General features: G+C 40.7%; 1 protein-coding gene and 1 non-coding gene across 4 annotated transcripts in view; both read right to left on the bottom strand.

Moving 5' to 3' along the window:
• Positions 1–16,895, bottom strand: part of GADL1 (glutamate decarboxylase like 1) — a 191,222-nt gene that overhangs the window by 71,692 nt on the left and 102,635 nt on the right. For all 3 annotated transcript variants that reach the window (XM_012099310.3, XM_042235771.1, XM_042235772.2), the window contains exon 13: positions 9,292–9,343. In XM_012099310.3, the coding sequence (XP_011954700.3) occupies positions 9,292–9,343 (52 nt within the window). The remainder of the gene's footprint in view (positions 1–9,291; positions 9,344–16,895) is intronic.
• On the bottom strand, positions 2,556–2,662 carry LOC114109472 (U6 spliceosomal RNA). The gene has a single exon (XR_003586157.1). It is a non-coding gene; the product is annotated as a U6 spliceosomal RNA (small nuclear RNA).

Here is a 16,895-nt window from a genome sequence, read left to right on the forward strand (position 1 = left end):
GAATGACTGATCCTGAAGCTGAAACTCCAATACTTTGGCCACCTGATGTGAAGAGCTGACTCATTTGAAAAGACCCTGATGCTGGGAAAGATTGAGGGCAGGAGGAGAAGGGGACGACAGAGGATGAGATAGTTGGATGGTGTCACCGACTCAATAGACATGAGTTTGGGTAAACTCCGGGAGTTGGTGATGGACAGGGAGGCCTGGCGTGCTGCAGTTGATGGGGTCGCAAAGAGTTGGATATGACTGAGTGACTGAACTGAACTGAAAACTGATAATTAAGTTATCTCACACATCTTCTAATAACTTCTTCTCTACTTAAGGTAGCCAAAGTTGTCTTCTATTACCTGCTATACTTGACGAATGCAATATCACCGATTACCTGTGAGTTAATAAAATATGACATGCTTGGGCTTCACTTCACCAGCCTTGCTATGACCCTGATCAATATAGCATCAGAAGAAGGGAAAAAAAACAAAGAGCATCACCTCGACTCCTGACTCTCGAGTATCAGTGTCGGGAAGGGTGTTAAGTCCACTAGAGACCTTGCTCGCAGTGCACACTTAGCCCCTGGGCTCAGAACCCCCAGAGTGCAATTCAGTCCATCACAGAAAAGGCTGAAGTACTGGCGTTTTCAGAAGCGTTTCAGGGGACTTCCCTGGTGGTTCCACGGTTAAGAGTCCACTTTCCAGGGCAGGAAACATGGGTTTGATCCACGGTCAGAGCGTTCCTCCATGCCTTAGAGCAACTAGGCCCGAGCGCTGCAACTGCTGGGCCCACGCTCCACAACAGAAGAGCCCACGTGCCTCCCCTGAGACCTGATGCAGCCAAATAAGTAAATTAGTTAATAAATTAACTTCTAAGAAGCAGCATTTCAGGTGATCTTAAGCGAGCTGCACATCATCTAGGTTTGAGAACTTCTGGTTATTCAGAAGTTATTTTCTCCAGTAATCTGGTTTTCCATTAGACATACTTTGGTTAAACATGGAATAAGGTCTCACAATAGGCTTCAGGCAGCTGTTTTCACAGAGACATAAACACAGGGCCTGCTAGGGGCAATCACAGACTTGTACTCAATGACCAGGTGATAACAGACATTACCTTGGGGGCTGGCAACTCAGACACACCAAGCTGTGCTCAGAAAAGACCATGGGTCATGCCCGCCCACCTGGCACCTTCCTCATCGCATTCTTCGTGCTGATAGTTTCAGAAATGACTTCCATTTTCCCACCACAAACACAGTTTGTAGGTAATAACCAGTGTCAGCATAAAGTTTCAAAGTATTTCAGAGAGAGAGGAAATGGCTATCATCTCATCTCCTAAAATCAAAACTGGTACTACAGAGTTTGGATTTTAGTGGATTTTAAATTACAAGTGATAGCCCAGAAACATTCCCAGCTCAACAAGATAAGCTCTTGATCTGATCATCCTTTCACCTTTGAAGTCAGTAACGGGTTTATTGAATTTGATCAAAAAAAAGTCAAAAGATTTAAAAAAAGAAAAAAAAAAGGAGCTACAAGTCTTCAAAACAGAGAGTAGTTCAAGATGGAGCACTTTGTGATTCTAGTCAATTTCCACAAACATTATTCATGAGACTATAACAGTCTTTACAAATCTACACAATTTATACTTGGTTTTCTAATTTATGACTAATTTGGTTTTTCTAGACCAGAATGTCCTGACCTTTGAATTACTTAATCATCTAATGTGAACAAATCTGTTGTTGAATAAATAAAGTCACTATGGTTGATTAGAAAGTAGAAAAAAATGGAGCTATTATCTGTCACTGGATTCTAGGAATTGGTATCTTCATGTAAACGAAGGATTTTTTTCCAGATACCATTTATGTCAGTTACCAATTTATTGCCTCTCAGCTCCAAATCCACCCTCTCTGTATGTCCTGCAATAATGGAGGTGGACACTATAAATATGTCTCCTTGCCGTCTGGTCCCATCAGAGACTTTATCAGCAGAGGGTGCTGGAGGGACATGGAGAAGGAGGAGCGGCCTCCTCCCGGTCTCCTGGCTCATCTCAAGGGGCTCCTGCAGTGGGTGGGGCTCTCGCCAGCAGTTTTGGTGACCAGAACCAAGTGGCCCCAACAGCATCCCCCAGGACCACACTCTGGGCTGGCTTCACCACGGCCTGGTCACAGGTAAGTGCCCATAACGGTTTTCCCTTGCACACTCTCCTCCAGGGATCTCATCGGGAAGGCCGCCAGCTAGGCCAACTTGCCCTGGACAGCTTGAGTGAATCCAAGATTGAGCAGTGCCCTGAAATCAGTGTGCTGCCCTCCAGCACTCCAGCTGGTGGATTCCTAGAGACCCCACCAGCCTGACACCTTGGGGGATGTGCCTGCCATCCTGTGAGTCACACACACCCTTTCCAACCAAGTCTGGATCTCAAGTCTGGGTGAGGGCGGCCTCTTGTCTGATGCTCCATCTCAATTATAGAAGTGATGGCTGTTCTCCACATCATCTGCTATTTCTGTACTTTTAAAGGTCTTTTTCTCTCTTATGAGGCATCTCCCATGAATCCAATCCCCTGTTAATAATTCTTTTTTTATGGAACTCTTCACAAATCTACATATCATCCTTGTACTGGGACCACACTAATCTTTTCTGTATCACTCCAGTTTTAATATATATGCTGTTAAAGCAAGCATGATAAAATTTTTTTTTTTAACTTGGCTACACTGGGTCTTAGTTATGGCATGTGGGTTCTGATCTAGTTCCCAGACCAGGGATCCAGCGCAGGCCCCCTGCATTGGGACTGCAGAGTTTTAGCCACTGGACCACTAGGGAAGTCCCAAGCACTATAATTCTTTACATTGCATGTTCCCACTTCAAATTATTGTGCAGTTTTTGTCTCCTTGTTAGACACTAATCCATCATTAAATTAGCCCTTCCCTTTCATTTGCAGGGCAACATGATGGACCATTTTGCAGTAGCTTCCACCTGATTCCCTGGTGGCTCAGATGGTAAAGAATCTGCCTGGAATGCAGGAGACCTGGGTTCAATCCCTGGGTCAGGAAGATCCCCTGGAGAAGGAACGGCAACCCACTCTAGTAGTCTTGCCTGGAGAGTTCCATGGAAAGAGGAGCCTGGAGGGCTACAAATCCCTGGGGTCATAGACACGACTGAGTGACTAACACATCATTAAATTAGCCATTCTCTTTTATTCGCACGGCAATATTGTGAATCCTTTTGCAATCATTTCTATCTGCTATCACATCTGCTCAATATTTTATAATTTGGGACTTAAGCCTTTTGAATCACATTTTAAACTTTCTTCCTTCAGTCAGTTGCAGTCTAGATATTTCAGAAGTGACAAACCGGGGGTCTCTTTGCCCAGCCTCTTTGAGAATGGTGTGGCTTCAGTGCTATGACATTTGAAAACTGGTGAAGCCTTTTTGACATCTCATTTCATTGGAGGAAATCTGATATGCCACTTGGTGGAATACCTTTATGATAAATCATTCCTCAAATTATTAAAACTTGAAAAAAAACAAGTTTTTTTAAAAAATAAACAATAAACCTTGAGTATTCACAAAGAGTGTTCATATTGAATTTTCCTGTCTCTGCCTATGTAGCTTTTATTTTGTACAGACTTTCTTCAAATGCCTTCAAAGCACTAAACTGTGTTATCAGAGTAGAATTATTCACATGCCACTTAATTGCCTGCATACACGAAAGCCTGACCTCTTGGGTGTCTTAGCCCATATTGTCTAACACTGTAACACTGAGAAGGCATAAGAAGGAATCCAAGTGTCCAGACCAGGCAGGTGATAGAATGGCACAAAGAGTCTGTAGCACTGAAGGTGTCATCATCTTTTTAAAAAATTCATGAAGACATAAAGAAGTGTCACGAAAGAAAAGATGGGTTCATTCTACCCTGATTTTCACAGAGAAAGAAAGGAGCTATATTCCAAGAAATAAAGCCAGTGCTTTAATGTCAATTCCAGCAAGGATTATTGAGCAAATAACATGAGACTCTTGGGGAAAAAAGGTCAATGGTCAGCAAGCTGTAGTGGCTCGCATTCTCTAAAACTGAGTTTTGTCGAAAGAAACTATTCTCCCTTTCTGCAATACCATTAAGTCACCATCACCACAATAATAATAAAAGCCAGCACTATGCTTTTTAATAAGTATAACTGTAGAGTCTAGCACATAGGCCGAAATGATCAGTCATGCAAATATACAGTGGACAAGGGGGTCATGATGGATTTTATTTGACTTCAAGCTCACAAATTTTAAGTAACCAATTACGCTACTGAAAAATTCCAAAGACAGCACTTGGTAGCACACAGAGCCTGGGGTTTGGAGTCACATGGATGCAGTGTGAATCCCAACTTCACCAGATCTTTGCTTGGAGAGGTATCTGTCCAAGCTCTCTAAGCTTCAGCTTCCTAATCTATAAGATGGAGATTGCACTGTCTACCCCACAGAGTTGGCTTGATGAGTAAAGGGATTATTTCCAATATCTACCATCACATATGGCACACAGAAGGCACTCTCCTATGTAGCTATTATCTGGAACTATACTGGTAGGAAAATACGTCCTCTTCAAGTGGACGGACAGCACCATTAAAATCTCTACTGCGTGAGACACATCGCTGTGCTAATTTCTGCCTATATATTAGAAGGAGACCATGAAAAAATCATAGCATATCAGAAGAAGGGCAACTTACATGTTCAATTTAATAAGAAACAGAATAGAACTCAAAATTTTTCCATGTTCCAGATATAAAATGTAGAAAAAAGTGACTTGCTATTATATCTCTAGGAACTCAGACAATAGTAATAAAGCTATTAAAGATACAGATGATCAAACTGCAGTGGGATGAGTATTTTCAAAGAACTTCCTCATAACCCAAGGAATGTTCCTGACAAAGCCAACAAGCTCCCATGCAGAGGCCAGTGTACCAGGGTGACGATAAGCGCTCGGGATGAGCAGGTGTCAGCGTGTGCTGAGGAAGGGTGACGCTGGAGACAGAGACAGGCATCCTTCGTGAAGGGCTTCCTCGTCAGCCATGCTGGGCAGAGGGGCTTCCTCCCAGAAGCGACCGCAGAGTTTCAGTCCCGGGCACAGATTTCATTTTGTTAGAGAGCCCGCATGGTGGCTGCGGTGTGGAGATGGGCTAAAAGGTCTGAGGCTGGAAGCTGGGGGTGAGTCGGGAGACAGTGCCGACCTGGGGGAGCCTGAACTAAGCTGGTGGCTGGAGGAATGGGGAAGGGAAACAGTGAAGCAGTATCAAGACTTTTTAAAGATGGATTGCTGCTGCTGCTGCTGCTGCTGCTAAGTCGCTTCAGTCATGTTCAACTCTGTGCGACCCCACAGACGGCAGCCCACCGGGCGCCCCCATCCCTGAGATTCTCTAGGCAAGAATACTGGAGTGGGTTGCCATTTCCTTCTCTAATAAAGATGGATTCGAGTTCTAATAAAAGAGAAACTGGCTCATAGCTCTACTGGAAAAGAATTCCAAAAATTCATCTGGAAAATCAATTTATCCAACTGTTGATAAAGAAAATGGCTACACCTCAGGTTTAGAAATGGTGAATTTGAGGCTTCTGAGAGAGTCTAATTGAAAATTTCAGGACGCACAAAGGACTAGCGTTCAGGAGACAAATCAAGGGTGGAGACATAATTGAGATGATTGATGGCAAAGCTCTAGATACGGATAAAACATTTCAGGTAGAGCATGTAGACACAAGACAGGACCAAGACAGAAGACTGCAGAACACTGAAGTGGTGCCCAGATGAAGAAAACCGGGTTTTCTTATAGAGCCGGAAAAGAAACAGTCATATGGAAAGGAGAAAAACCAGGAGAGCAACCTAAAGAAGCCAAACCAGGAGCGAATTTCAAGAGGGGTACAGTGGATAATGGTGCAAAACGCTGCAGAAATCCAACAAGGAGATTAAAGAACGCACATTGGATTTAGCATTTATAACACTGTTGTGATCTAATATAACCGTAAAAACTATGTTTAAAAAACTGTAAGTTGCAATCTGCTTGATACATATTGAATCCTAAGAGTAGGATGCAATAACTATTAGAATACACATAATTAGAGCTCCCTGGAAGAGGAATAAACTGTGAATTCTCTTACATAGGAAGTGTTCAGGCAGAAGTTGACTTCCTGTTACAAGAACTATCAAGAGAGGTTTCCTGCAATGAGCAGGCAGTTGGCTAGATGTCCTTGAAGAGCCTTTGTAATTCGGAAAGTCGATAAAACCTAAATAACTCTTTCTAAGGCAGAACTCAGGAAGAGAAAACAAAATGTTGAATAATTATTACTCTCCCAAGAGATCAAAATGAAATACGTGAATGATAGTATATATCTCTAGGAAACCATCTTTAGATCTTAGGTCCAACATAGAAAAGTAGAATTTTCAGGGGCCTATGAATAATGCAGAATTCATTTGAAATGATAAGTTTCCATCATCTTCAAGAACATATATATTATTTTTATTCTTTTTAGGAAAAGATATTCAAGTACTGGATATGCTGTTTGGTGGTGTTCATTTACAGTTTTTAATGTTCCACTTCACACTCTCACAGGGAAAAATATATAAGGCATGACAGACTTTGGTTTTTCGTAAATTGACAGTCTTGCATTTTATAGACCTGGGTTCCCATCAAACCTGTGGTACCTCTTCTCTTAAGTATGCCTTCAACTTATATTTAATCAACCCAAGGAAGGCTTTTTTTTTTTTTTTAAACAAAAAGAGGCTAATCAACTTGACTCTTATATGTGACAGTCATGGTCTAAATTTACTTTATTTTTATAAATGGATACAGAGAAAAGAGGTACATACAGAATCCCTTGTAAGTAGGAACTCTGGAGGACCACTGAAGAAACTGTCTTTCCTGCTTTGGGGCCATCTGGCTCCCAGAGATGAAATAACCAGGGCAGGAGGCTGCCTAATGATTACAATCCACCTTAACTTTCATTACAAGGATGTGAATGCTTGCATTTCCCTAAAGCTGATGGCAAGAGGTTCCTCCCTCAAACTTTAAGCCTTTAGGAAGAATATATACACAACTTTTAAATCAGTTCATAATTTTTCTCATCACTTTTCCTCTCAGCTCTATCAAAAGGCCATGCAATTCTGAAGCGTACAGCACTTTCCGTAAACCTTTTAGCTCCTACAACCAGAGAAATAAAGAAGGCACTTCAAACTTGAGAAAATAAAGAAGTAATTCAATCTCAAGAAAATGCAAGATGGTAACTCAAACTCAAGAAAATAAAAAAGGTGGTTCAGACTCAGACTCAAGCCAATCATGCAGTTCTTGCTTCATCCTTACATGATACGTATATATCTCCAGAAAATACAGACATTTTCTTCCCTTGATACAATGCCATTGCCATGTCTAACAAAATTACTGATAACTCCTCCCAATTCATATGAGAAATTCCCCAACTGTTTCAAAATTTAGTATTTATAATTGACTTCTTTAAAATAGGATTCCAGTGTCTACCTGTTGCCTTTGGTTGTCCTGTCTCTTAGGTCTCTTTGACTCTGAAAATGATCATCATTACTCTCTCCTTTATTTTCCTTCATGCCACTGACCTGCTGAAACCAAGTCAGCTGTCCTGTGGAATGTCCCACATTCTAAACGTCTTCTAGCTTCTTCCTAGTGTTATTAGAAAGTCATTTAAATGTGGATTCTTCTGCTATTTTGGCAAGTCCCTTTCTATCTCTAGTTTTCAAGGGGTTTGAATTCTTAGAACCTTCTGGTCTGATGTCCCCTTGCAGACAGTGAGGAAATCCACGGCTAGGAGTCTCCAGAGAGTGTCTCGCAAAGTTGTCTGAGGGCCCTCCTCACGCCCCACTGGAGTTACTGCACTGGTCTCCCAACTTGCCTCGCTTATTCTTTTCTTGTCCTCCCCTGATCATCACCACCCTCTTTCTGGTGACATCCAGCACCGTCTTTCAAATGGAAATCAGACTTCCTTCTGCTTAAAATTTCTCCAAGGGTAATTACACTTCAAGGGGGTATCGCAAAAGCCAAAGGCCTTTACCAGCACCTACCTGGCGCCAGCAGACTCAGTCTCTGCCCACCTCTCCACACCAGCACCTGCTATACCCTAACCTTGCTCGATGCACCTTCCTTTGGCTCCTCAAGGGGGCAGAACTTCTTCAGTTTCATGCCTTGCGGATTCCACCTGGAACGCCTTTCCCTTGAACCTCTGCATGGCGTGCTTCTCACCCACGCACAGCAGGTCTCAGCACCAGGAAAGCCCCCGGGGGCCCTCCCTGCACCCAAGCCAAACAGGCCACCCCCACCCCCGCCGCGATTTCAGCGTGTTTGTTTATCCAGCACTCTACTTATTCCCGCATCTGGAACTGTCCAATTAGCTATTCATAATTACTTATTATCGCTCACGTATCTCTTTCATTGTTTCCTCAGTATCTGTTTTACTGTTTCCTTAAGACTTCCCCGACCCTGGTGTTCCTCATTTAACAATCTGCTTGCTCAATTGCCTGTTACTTTCCCTTTGAATGTAAGCACCATAAGAGCAGGGAGCTTCCCTGTCTTGCATCCCCACCCCACAGCAATTGCTCAATAAATCTTGCTGAATGAATAAATCCCAAAATATAGCCAAATTGCTTATACATAGGATAGATTCCTGGGCTATAGCCTCTAGGTGATTTTTACATTATCTTAAAAGTTTCTCCAAAGTATACACTATAAGAAGGTCTAACTGAACCTCACATTTCATATTTCTTAAAATCAGATTTCAATAATATTTTATCATTTTAGCCATACATTAATATTTTAGGAAAAAACAATATTCTCTTTGTAACCACTTTGTTTCTTATTTATAACAAACAATCCAACAACAGAATGATTTATTTTCCCATTGTTCCAAAGCTAATAAGCTCTCATTATTCTATAAAAACAAAAAACTATCTGCCCTATTGTACATTCACTTTAACTGATTTTTCACCTACAGGCCCCACTATAACACAGTTCAGTATTTTCAGTACAATCGTTATGCAACTTAATATATCAAGATAGAGGTCATAATTTATTCCATATTATCTTTGGTAATTATTATCGAGCACTTTAATTTTCAATACTCAAAGGCAAGTGTTCTCTGTGAGTCCAACAAAGGAAAAATACTCCCTAATAGGATAAATTAACATAATGGACTCTATGAATTAAGCTAATGACTGGCTTTAAGTCTGCAACACAAAAACCAATGAAATATATCAGATTAGAAAATTACCGCCCTCATCACTGTTGACTGACAAAACCGCAAGTGCAACTCTGTAATCACTTACTTCCATCAGTAGCTTGAATCCTTCTCTTTTCTTGATTTCTTCTACTAGGTACCTAAAAAGAGTCACAATAATATTTATAAACTGCAATCTAAACATTCCATGAACCTGACTGACATACAGTGAAACCATCATATAATTTCCAGTGTAGAGACAAGGCTTGGAAATAAGTAAGGGTTCATACACAGATACAGGATTGGATTTAGATAGCTACATCTATCTAAATGTAGATAGCTTACTGCAACCCACTGGGCCTGAGTAAAAAGCTAAATCTTTTTCATGAGATGATGTCTAGCTCACGTGTTAGCATCAGACTTTGAGTGAAAGCCACTCAGGGTAGACTGGATACATATCTCTGACCATGTGGGATTTCACATTCGTATTCTAGATGGGGATTTAGCATAGGTACTTAAATTCTCTAGCTGGCATAGTGGAAAGGGTTTCCAGTGTGTAGTTTTGCTTGTGTGTTCTTTTTAGATCAAGGAAGTGTAACACCCTCTTTCCCAAGGCCAGGCCACAGGGAGCAAAGACTGATCACTGATATCATGCTAAAAGTAAGTGGATTGTAGACATTAATAGAATGCCCATGAAATTATCACAAATATCAAGGAAAAGAGAGTTATCATGCCATAAGCAAAGGCTGCAGCTACATGAAATACGCAATTTTATGGAAAAAAGACTATGATGACATTGAAAATGTAGAGTAAATTAACATTGACTCTGCCCTCCTGGGCTTTGTTGTTGTCTATATGAAAAGATAAGTCTTTTGAACAACTAGTCTTGAGAACTAGTGATTTGATCATGAACTTTGAAAAATGCATAACATTTGACACAGAATTTCAAATTTGGAGGTCAAATATAAGGAAACAATCAGAGATGATGACAGAAATGTACTTGCCAAGGCATTTTGTATATATAATAGCCAAAAGGAAGGAAGGAAGGAAAGAAGGGATAGAGGGAGGAGTAGTTTTGAAAATCCTGTCCATATCATATGGAATTACGATGCCACGACATGGAACTGCAGTATCATGGCATGGAACATGATCATGTAACAATTACATACATTCAACTAACATTTAAGGACAACAAAGAAATGTTTCCCTTTGGACCTCAATTCCCTTACCTGTAAAACTGGGATAAACTATGCTGATTTTCCAATCTCAAATGGATGTTGTAAAAATATTAAATAAAATCATATGTAAAAAATTCTATAGAATATAAACTGTGAAAATGGAGGATTATTATTATTATGTTTATTTACTAAAGGACATCCCAGAATGTGGGTATCGAATACATCAGTTAATGGGATGCATTTCTTTTTTCCAAAGCATTTTTTTTTGTTTTTCTTTTGCATAAGGTTAAATATTGGTGTTTAACATAAAGATTATAAAAATAATCTTTAATTTATAAAAAAATTATATTAACTTTAATTTTAAAGTATTAAAAAATCTTATAAAAATCCTATCATAAAATAGGATAAAAATGAGTATTTTATATTGAGCAATAATGTTGTGATTATTGCTCACACAGACTCACAAAGTATCTGATGTTCTTTCCACATACTCCTTTCCCTGAATAATTTTTCAGGAGATGTTACGTAGTTGTAAAGTTTTTACACCCTTAGCACACAGCCTAACTTTCAATAAAAGCAATTCTGATGGTCAATAAACATCAGAAAAATGCTTAAGGTCATTAGTAATCAGAGAAGTGCAAACGGAAATAACAATACTAAACCACGTTGCCAACAGGACACTGGAAACAAATTTAAATAGCGACAACATTTGGTGCTAGTGAATGTGACAGAGAGCTGCTGCAAACCGTTCAAAATTAATAACACTCATATATTCTTATACAGCAAACCAGTTATGAGGTGCTTGTCTACCAGGAAAATCTCATCAACACTAAGGTAGGTAGATAGATGGCTTATTGCATGGATGGATGGATAATAGGTTGGTAGGTAGATGGATCGTTGGAAGGATGGATGGATGGATGGATAGGTAGGTAGGTAAGTAGATAGATTTTTGAATGGATGGATGGATGGATAGGTAGGTAGGTTAGGCAAACAGGTAGACAGGTAGGGAGATGGGTGGATTGTTGGGTGGATAGATGGATAGGTAGGTAGGTAAGTAGATAGATTTTTGGATGGATGGATGGATGGATAGGTAGGTAGGTAAGTAGATAGATTGTTGAATGGATGGATGGATGGATGAACTGATGGTTAGGCAAACAGGTAGGGAGATGGGTGGATTGTTGGGTGGATAGATGGATAGGTAGGTAGGTAGATAGACAAACGGAGATGGCAATATAGATAGAGACAGAAACAGAGACGGACAGGCAGATGGCAGATGCATGCACACATGTTACCACATCTACATTACATGTGTATGTGTATGTACTCCATACAGAATAATTAGAAGCAAAATTAATATCCAGAAGTTGACAAAGGTAAAATAAAGTGTATTACAGCAACACATGTTCTATGATGCAGCTATTAAAGAGGATGGATTATATCCACTTCAATTAAACCACAGAGATGCTCATGATGCATTAGACATGAAAGCAGGGGACTGAGAGATACAGATAATGTGATTCCACCTTTTAAGAAGCTCTAGAAAAGAAAGCATAAGGGATCCCTCTCCACATGATACATGAGCGCGGAATAAAGCATGGACGACCAATCATAAGTCCTTGATGTACCCAAGGAAGGGAAAAACCGGATGCAGTGCGGGGAAAGGGACTATTCAATCTCTGCAAAGCTCCATAGGTGCGGTTACTTACAATTTTTGAAAAGGAAACGAATAAATGAAAAAATATAAGTTACAAAGCAAAATAAAACACACATACAAGCTTTATCTATACAAGGACCAGCTTCGTGAATCCTGTTTTTTCCTTATCTTCTCAGGCACAAATGTAAAGGCAATCTGCAAACTCCATGCCAGGATTCCATCCTGAGGGGGCCCTGCACTAACCCTGAACTCCCCCCAGACTACAGAATCTGGGGAATGACTCTAGAAGATTCCAGATGTGTAACTGATTGACTCTGTGACTCTAGGCAAACTCCTCAGCCTCTCTGAGCCTGCCTCAGCTTTCTCATGCACAAAATGGAGAAGGAACTAGGTTGGTAAAACTCTTCCCCAGTAGATTATGACTACATGACATGCTGCCTATAGTCTTGATTTAAAATATCTGTCAAACTGGTGAACACTGCTCCTGGGGAAAAGGCATGCTATAGCACATCTGAAATATTTCCGTTAAAATTCTGCTCTGTGCTAACCATGAGGCTCTGGGTTTTGTGTCAAGGTCAATGTCCCCATTCAGTCACTCTCAGACTCTGTGAAACCTGGTGTAACACTTCAGCTGAACTGAGGGTAGAGGAGATCTGCATGAAGAATTATAACAATAATAAACAGTTTACACCAGAGTTCCCAAACTATTTTTCCATGATATACTGTGCTAACAGGTTTCCCACTTATCCATTCAAATATATTTGAGCAATGTTAGGCTTATCAATTAGATTATTTTTGTCTGAAAGTAGGCGTGTACTTGGCTTAATTCATAAGAACATTTATTGAACTGTTTGGGAGGTTCAATAATGTCACCAAGAACCAGGCTTTTCAATTATTTCAGCCTGCCACGTTTGTAGTGTTACTGAATTCTCTCCCGTTCACGAGACAGCAGCCACAGCTCTGCCCATCACATCCACATATGACAGCGTCCCAAGAAGGAAGAGAAGAGGTTAGAAAGTATTTTCTCTTAGTTTTGTTCTTTTTAGGTAAGAATACTTTCCCCAGAAGGCTTCACAGAATTCTTCCTGTCTCTTATTGACCGAATCTGAGTCATATATCCATCCCTAAAGTCATGATTGGCAAAGAGGGTAGACTTAGATCAAAGTTCCCAGTTGGAATACTGCTGTCTATACAGAATGGAGGCTCTGTTGGCAGGGAAAAAGGAAGAATGGTATTTGGATGAACACTCAACAATGTCTTCCTACTGGCTAAAGTGAAGTTAGAATTGTACCTATATTACAAGCCTTTCAGAGACTTCAATGTGCTAACACTTTGAACCTCCAAGAGAGGACTAATGTATTGGTTTGCATTTCTCAAACATACTTGACTGTGGAGACATTTTTTGGAACAACGACTATTAAGATCTTCTGAAAGCCTATGACCCCACAGAGTGTAGGTCCAAAAATGCTAGTTTCTAAACTAGTGCCTCTTCTACAGGATACCTACCCTCTTCTTAAATAAATGCTTAAATAAACCGAGTTTTGGGGAGGAAATCCAAACAAATTCTGCCTATGTTCATAGGTGATTTATTCCTCACAACTTTTCAATATATAAAAACAGTCTAAAGATAAAATTGTGGAAAAAAAAAACCTCTATTCTTATCTGATGCAAGCCATAAAAAAAGAAAAGATGTACACTGAGGTTTTGGATAAAACTCAGGAACCACAAACCACTTCTACCAAAAGGCATCCAGGTATTGTTCAGAAAGCAACAATGACTTCATAAAATTCACTGTCCTTTCCACTAAGCTTAGCAAAAGAGAGAAATACTATACATTAGTAAGAATTTTCACCAATCCTACTGGGTAAAAACAAACAAAAACTCATTCTATTAAGATTCTGGCTTAGTTTTGAAGTGTACAAAATGAAGTCTTGCTCTGAAACATTTCCTGTCCTTCGTTCCATGTGTCCATCTAATACTTGTGTATTTCGCTTGCCCTTTCTGAAGGGCATGCATTCCTTTCCGTAAATAGCTTTTCCAGTCCCCTTCTCAATTCACCAGCCTCCTGGAGTCTCCCTGGAGTGCTCTGGACCACGCGCGTCTTCTGGTCTCATCTCCTCATGGGAAATTTCTTCTGATGCGATGGAGCCTCCCTGAGTTTCTGAGATTTTTTTCCATCTGGTTTGTGCATGCTCTGCGTGCGTGAGAACACATGGCATGGCCTGTGTGATTCATCACAGACACCGGCATGTTCCATTCTACTGCACTGCGACGCTTTTAAAAAATATAAATATAAGAAAAGATGCAAATGTTGGCCCTTCTAGAGTCTTCTACACTCTCTCCCTCTTCTCACCTAGAGAAATATACTAGCACAAAGGTGCCATTGTATAACCGCTTACCTTTTCCATACTGGTACCAATAAATCCCTCAGTATTCATGCAAGTCAATGAAATGAATTCCATCTGAGAGATTACAGAGATTGTGTGTCAAGGGAGCAGATAAATGATACACGGGAGACCTAGCAAAGCAGCGGAATGGGAGTTCCTGAGCTGTTTGTTGTTGTTGAAAAGACTTACGCACACGACTCTTCTGGATTTGCTTTAAAAATTGCCCCTCAGCGAATATCCATTTAACTAGTGTCGTAACAACGGCCTACAAGGTGCCCTCAGCAGCCAGAAGCCCTGAGGACTGTAACACATTTTCAGCTTTCCTAAGCAGATATCAGAGATCACAACTGTCCGCTTTCTGCTGGAAATGGTGATTTTTAAACCCCAGCCTTCTCGGTTTCAATTATGCTTAATAATCACATGCTGCTTTAGGCTCACGATGTCACTGGTTTTCAAACAACCGAAGAAAAAGGCAGGGTTTTAGTCATTAATATTTCTTGAAAGCAATGTTCTCTCATCCAGTGAAATGACAAGGGTCAAATGGAAACTAGGGAATGCCTTGGAGATCTTCTAGGAACTAATTAGTTCCTTCTTTCTGGATTTGACAACTCATGAAACAGGAATTGTTGTCCTCTTGAGAAGGTCTGTTCTTGCTTCCCTGAGAGAAGAGGGAGCATCTGACCAGGGTGATGCTGTCCACTGGTCCATCAAAACCTGGGCCTTACATCTTAAGGTCAATCTACAAATTTTTAAAATATTTACTTATTTTTATTTATTTATTTTGGCTATGCCAGACCTTAGTTGCAGCACGCGGGATCTTTCATCTTTATAATGGCAAGTGGGATCGTTTGTCATGGTGTGCAAACTCTTAGTTGTGGCATGTGGGGTCTAGTTCTCAGACCAGGGACTGAACCTGGGTCCCCTGAACTGGGGGGCTTCCGAGGCGGTGCTAGTGGTAAAGAACCTGTCTGACAATGAAGGAGACACAGGAGACGAAGGTTTGATCCCTGGGTCGGGAAGGTCCCAAGAAGTAGGAAATGGCAACCCACTTCAGTACTCTTGCCTGGGAAATCTCATGGACAGAGGGACCTGGCGGGCTACAGTCCATGGGGTCGCAAAGACTCAGAGACAATTTAGTGACGGAAAAACAACAACCACCACTTCATTAGGAGCTCGGGGTTCTGGCCAGTGACCACCAGGGAAACCCCCAATATACACATTTTCAAACTAAGCTCCATTCTGGTTCAGGAACGTGGAAGTATTGCGTCCACGGAGTCAGTGCAATCCTCACGGCAGTGGGCCAGGGGAAAAGACTTGCACAGCCTTCCCCGTGTTTGAGAGAGCTGACTTAGGCAGGCCTGTGGGAACGGATACCTTATCTACCTCGGCTACTGATGACTTATGTGCACCCCAAACAGCAACACAATTGTTATCTGCAGCTTCCCTTTGCTAAAGCTATCTACTGAAGAAAGGCATACTTCTCGGAAACAAAATGATGCCGCTGTGACCTAGCAATTAGCCAAATACAGTCTTCTGACCATGGATGAGAGTTTTTATTAGGTAAACTCAGAAACAAGTGGCTGAAGGTCAGTAGGCTTGATGAGAAGTGGTATTTTTACTCCTACCAGCCAGTGGTTGGAACGGATTATATTGGTTCATATAATCAATGGTGCTCTAGAGCTGGTTTGTACTGGTTAGTGAGATCCAACTGTTAAATATAAGAGCATTTACAAGCCATGGCTGTTGGCAGCTTGAAATTTTCCACAGTGGGAGTACTTATACCATGGAAACTGGCAGACATTACAAATTGTGGCTTTTCTTCCTCCTGAGATCCAGTTTACTAGTACACAAATGCACATGGGCACCAGCAAGTAGAATAAACTTCAGAACTAAGAAAATGTTTCCTCTTTCCTGAATAGCAGACCACACTTCATTTGAAAAAAATAAAATCATGAAAAGAAAGCACTTATGTTGCTAACTTAAAATAATTGTTATTCCCAGAGAAACTTTCTCCAAGTTGATAATTTCACGTTTGTTTCAAGTGACATGCCTAAGAGGACTCTGCCTTGGCACCGGGGATGGGGGACGTGGATGGCTTGTGCCCACTCCAGGAAAGGACTGCTGGATAACAAGAACGTGGGAAGTTAAGGCAAGAGAGCCATTGTGACTAACAGCATGACAGAAAAGGGACCATTTTTCAAATATTTAAATATAGGTCACACAGCCTGCAGTGATGCTCACTGAAATGGTAATTCAATTCAATTCAACATGACAAACATTTACAAACAATAAGTGTTGTTGAATTGAATTGAAATGTTAACATTTATTCTCCTGTGATATTTCCCTGCAAAAATTAGGAGGTATCCTTAGACTATAAATTAAATTCCACCCTGAGATGAATGTTAACTTTGTAATAAATATGATCATCAAATATTTATATCTAGCTTTGTTTCAAGACACCTGCCATTGAATTACTTAGTGGCTTAGATAGAAT

Source organism: Ovis aries, chromosome 19 (assembly GCF_016772045.2).
Source record: "Ovis aries strain OAR_USU_Benz2616 breed Rambouillet chromosome 19, ARS-UI_Ramb_v3.0, whole genome shotgun sequence".
Taxonomy (NCBI): domain Eukaryota; kingdom Metazoa; phylum Chordata; class Mammalia; order Artiodactyla; family Bovidae; genus Ovis; species Ovis aries.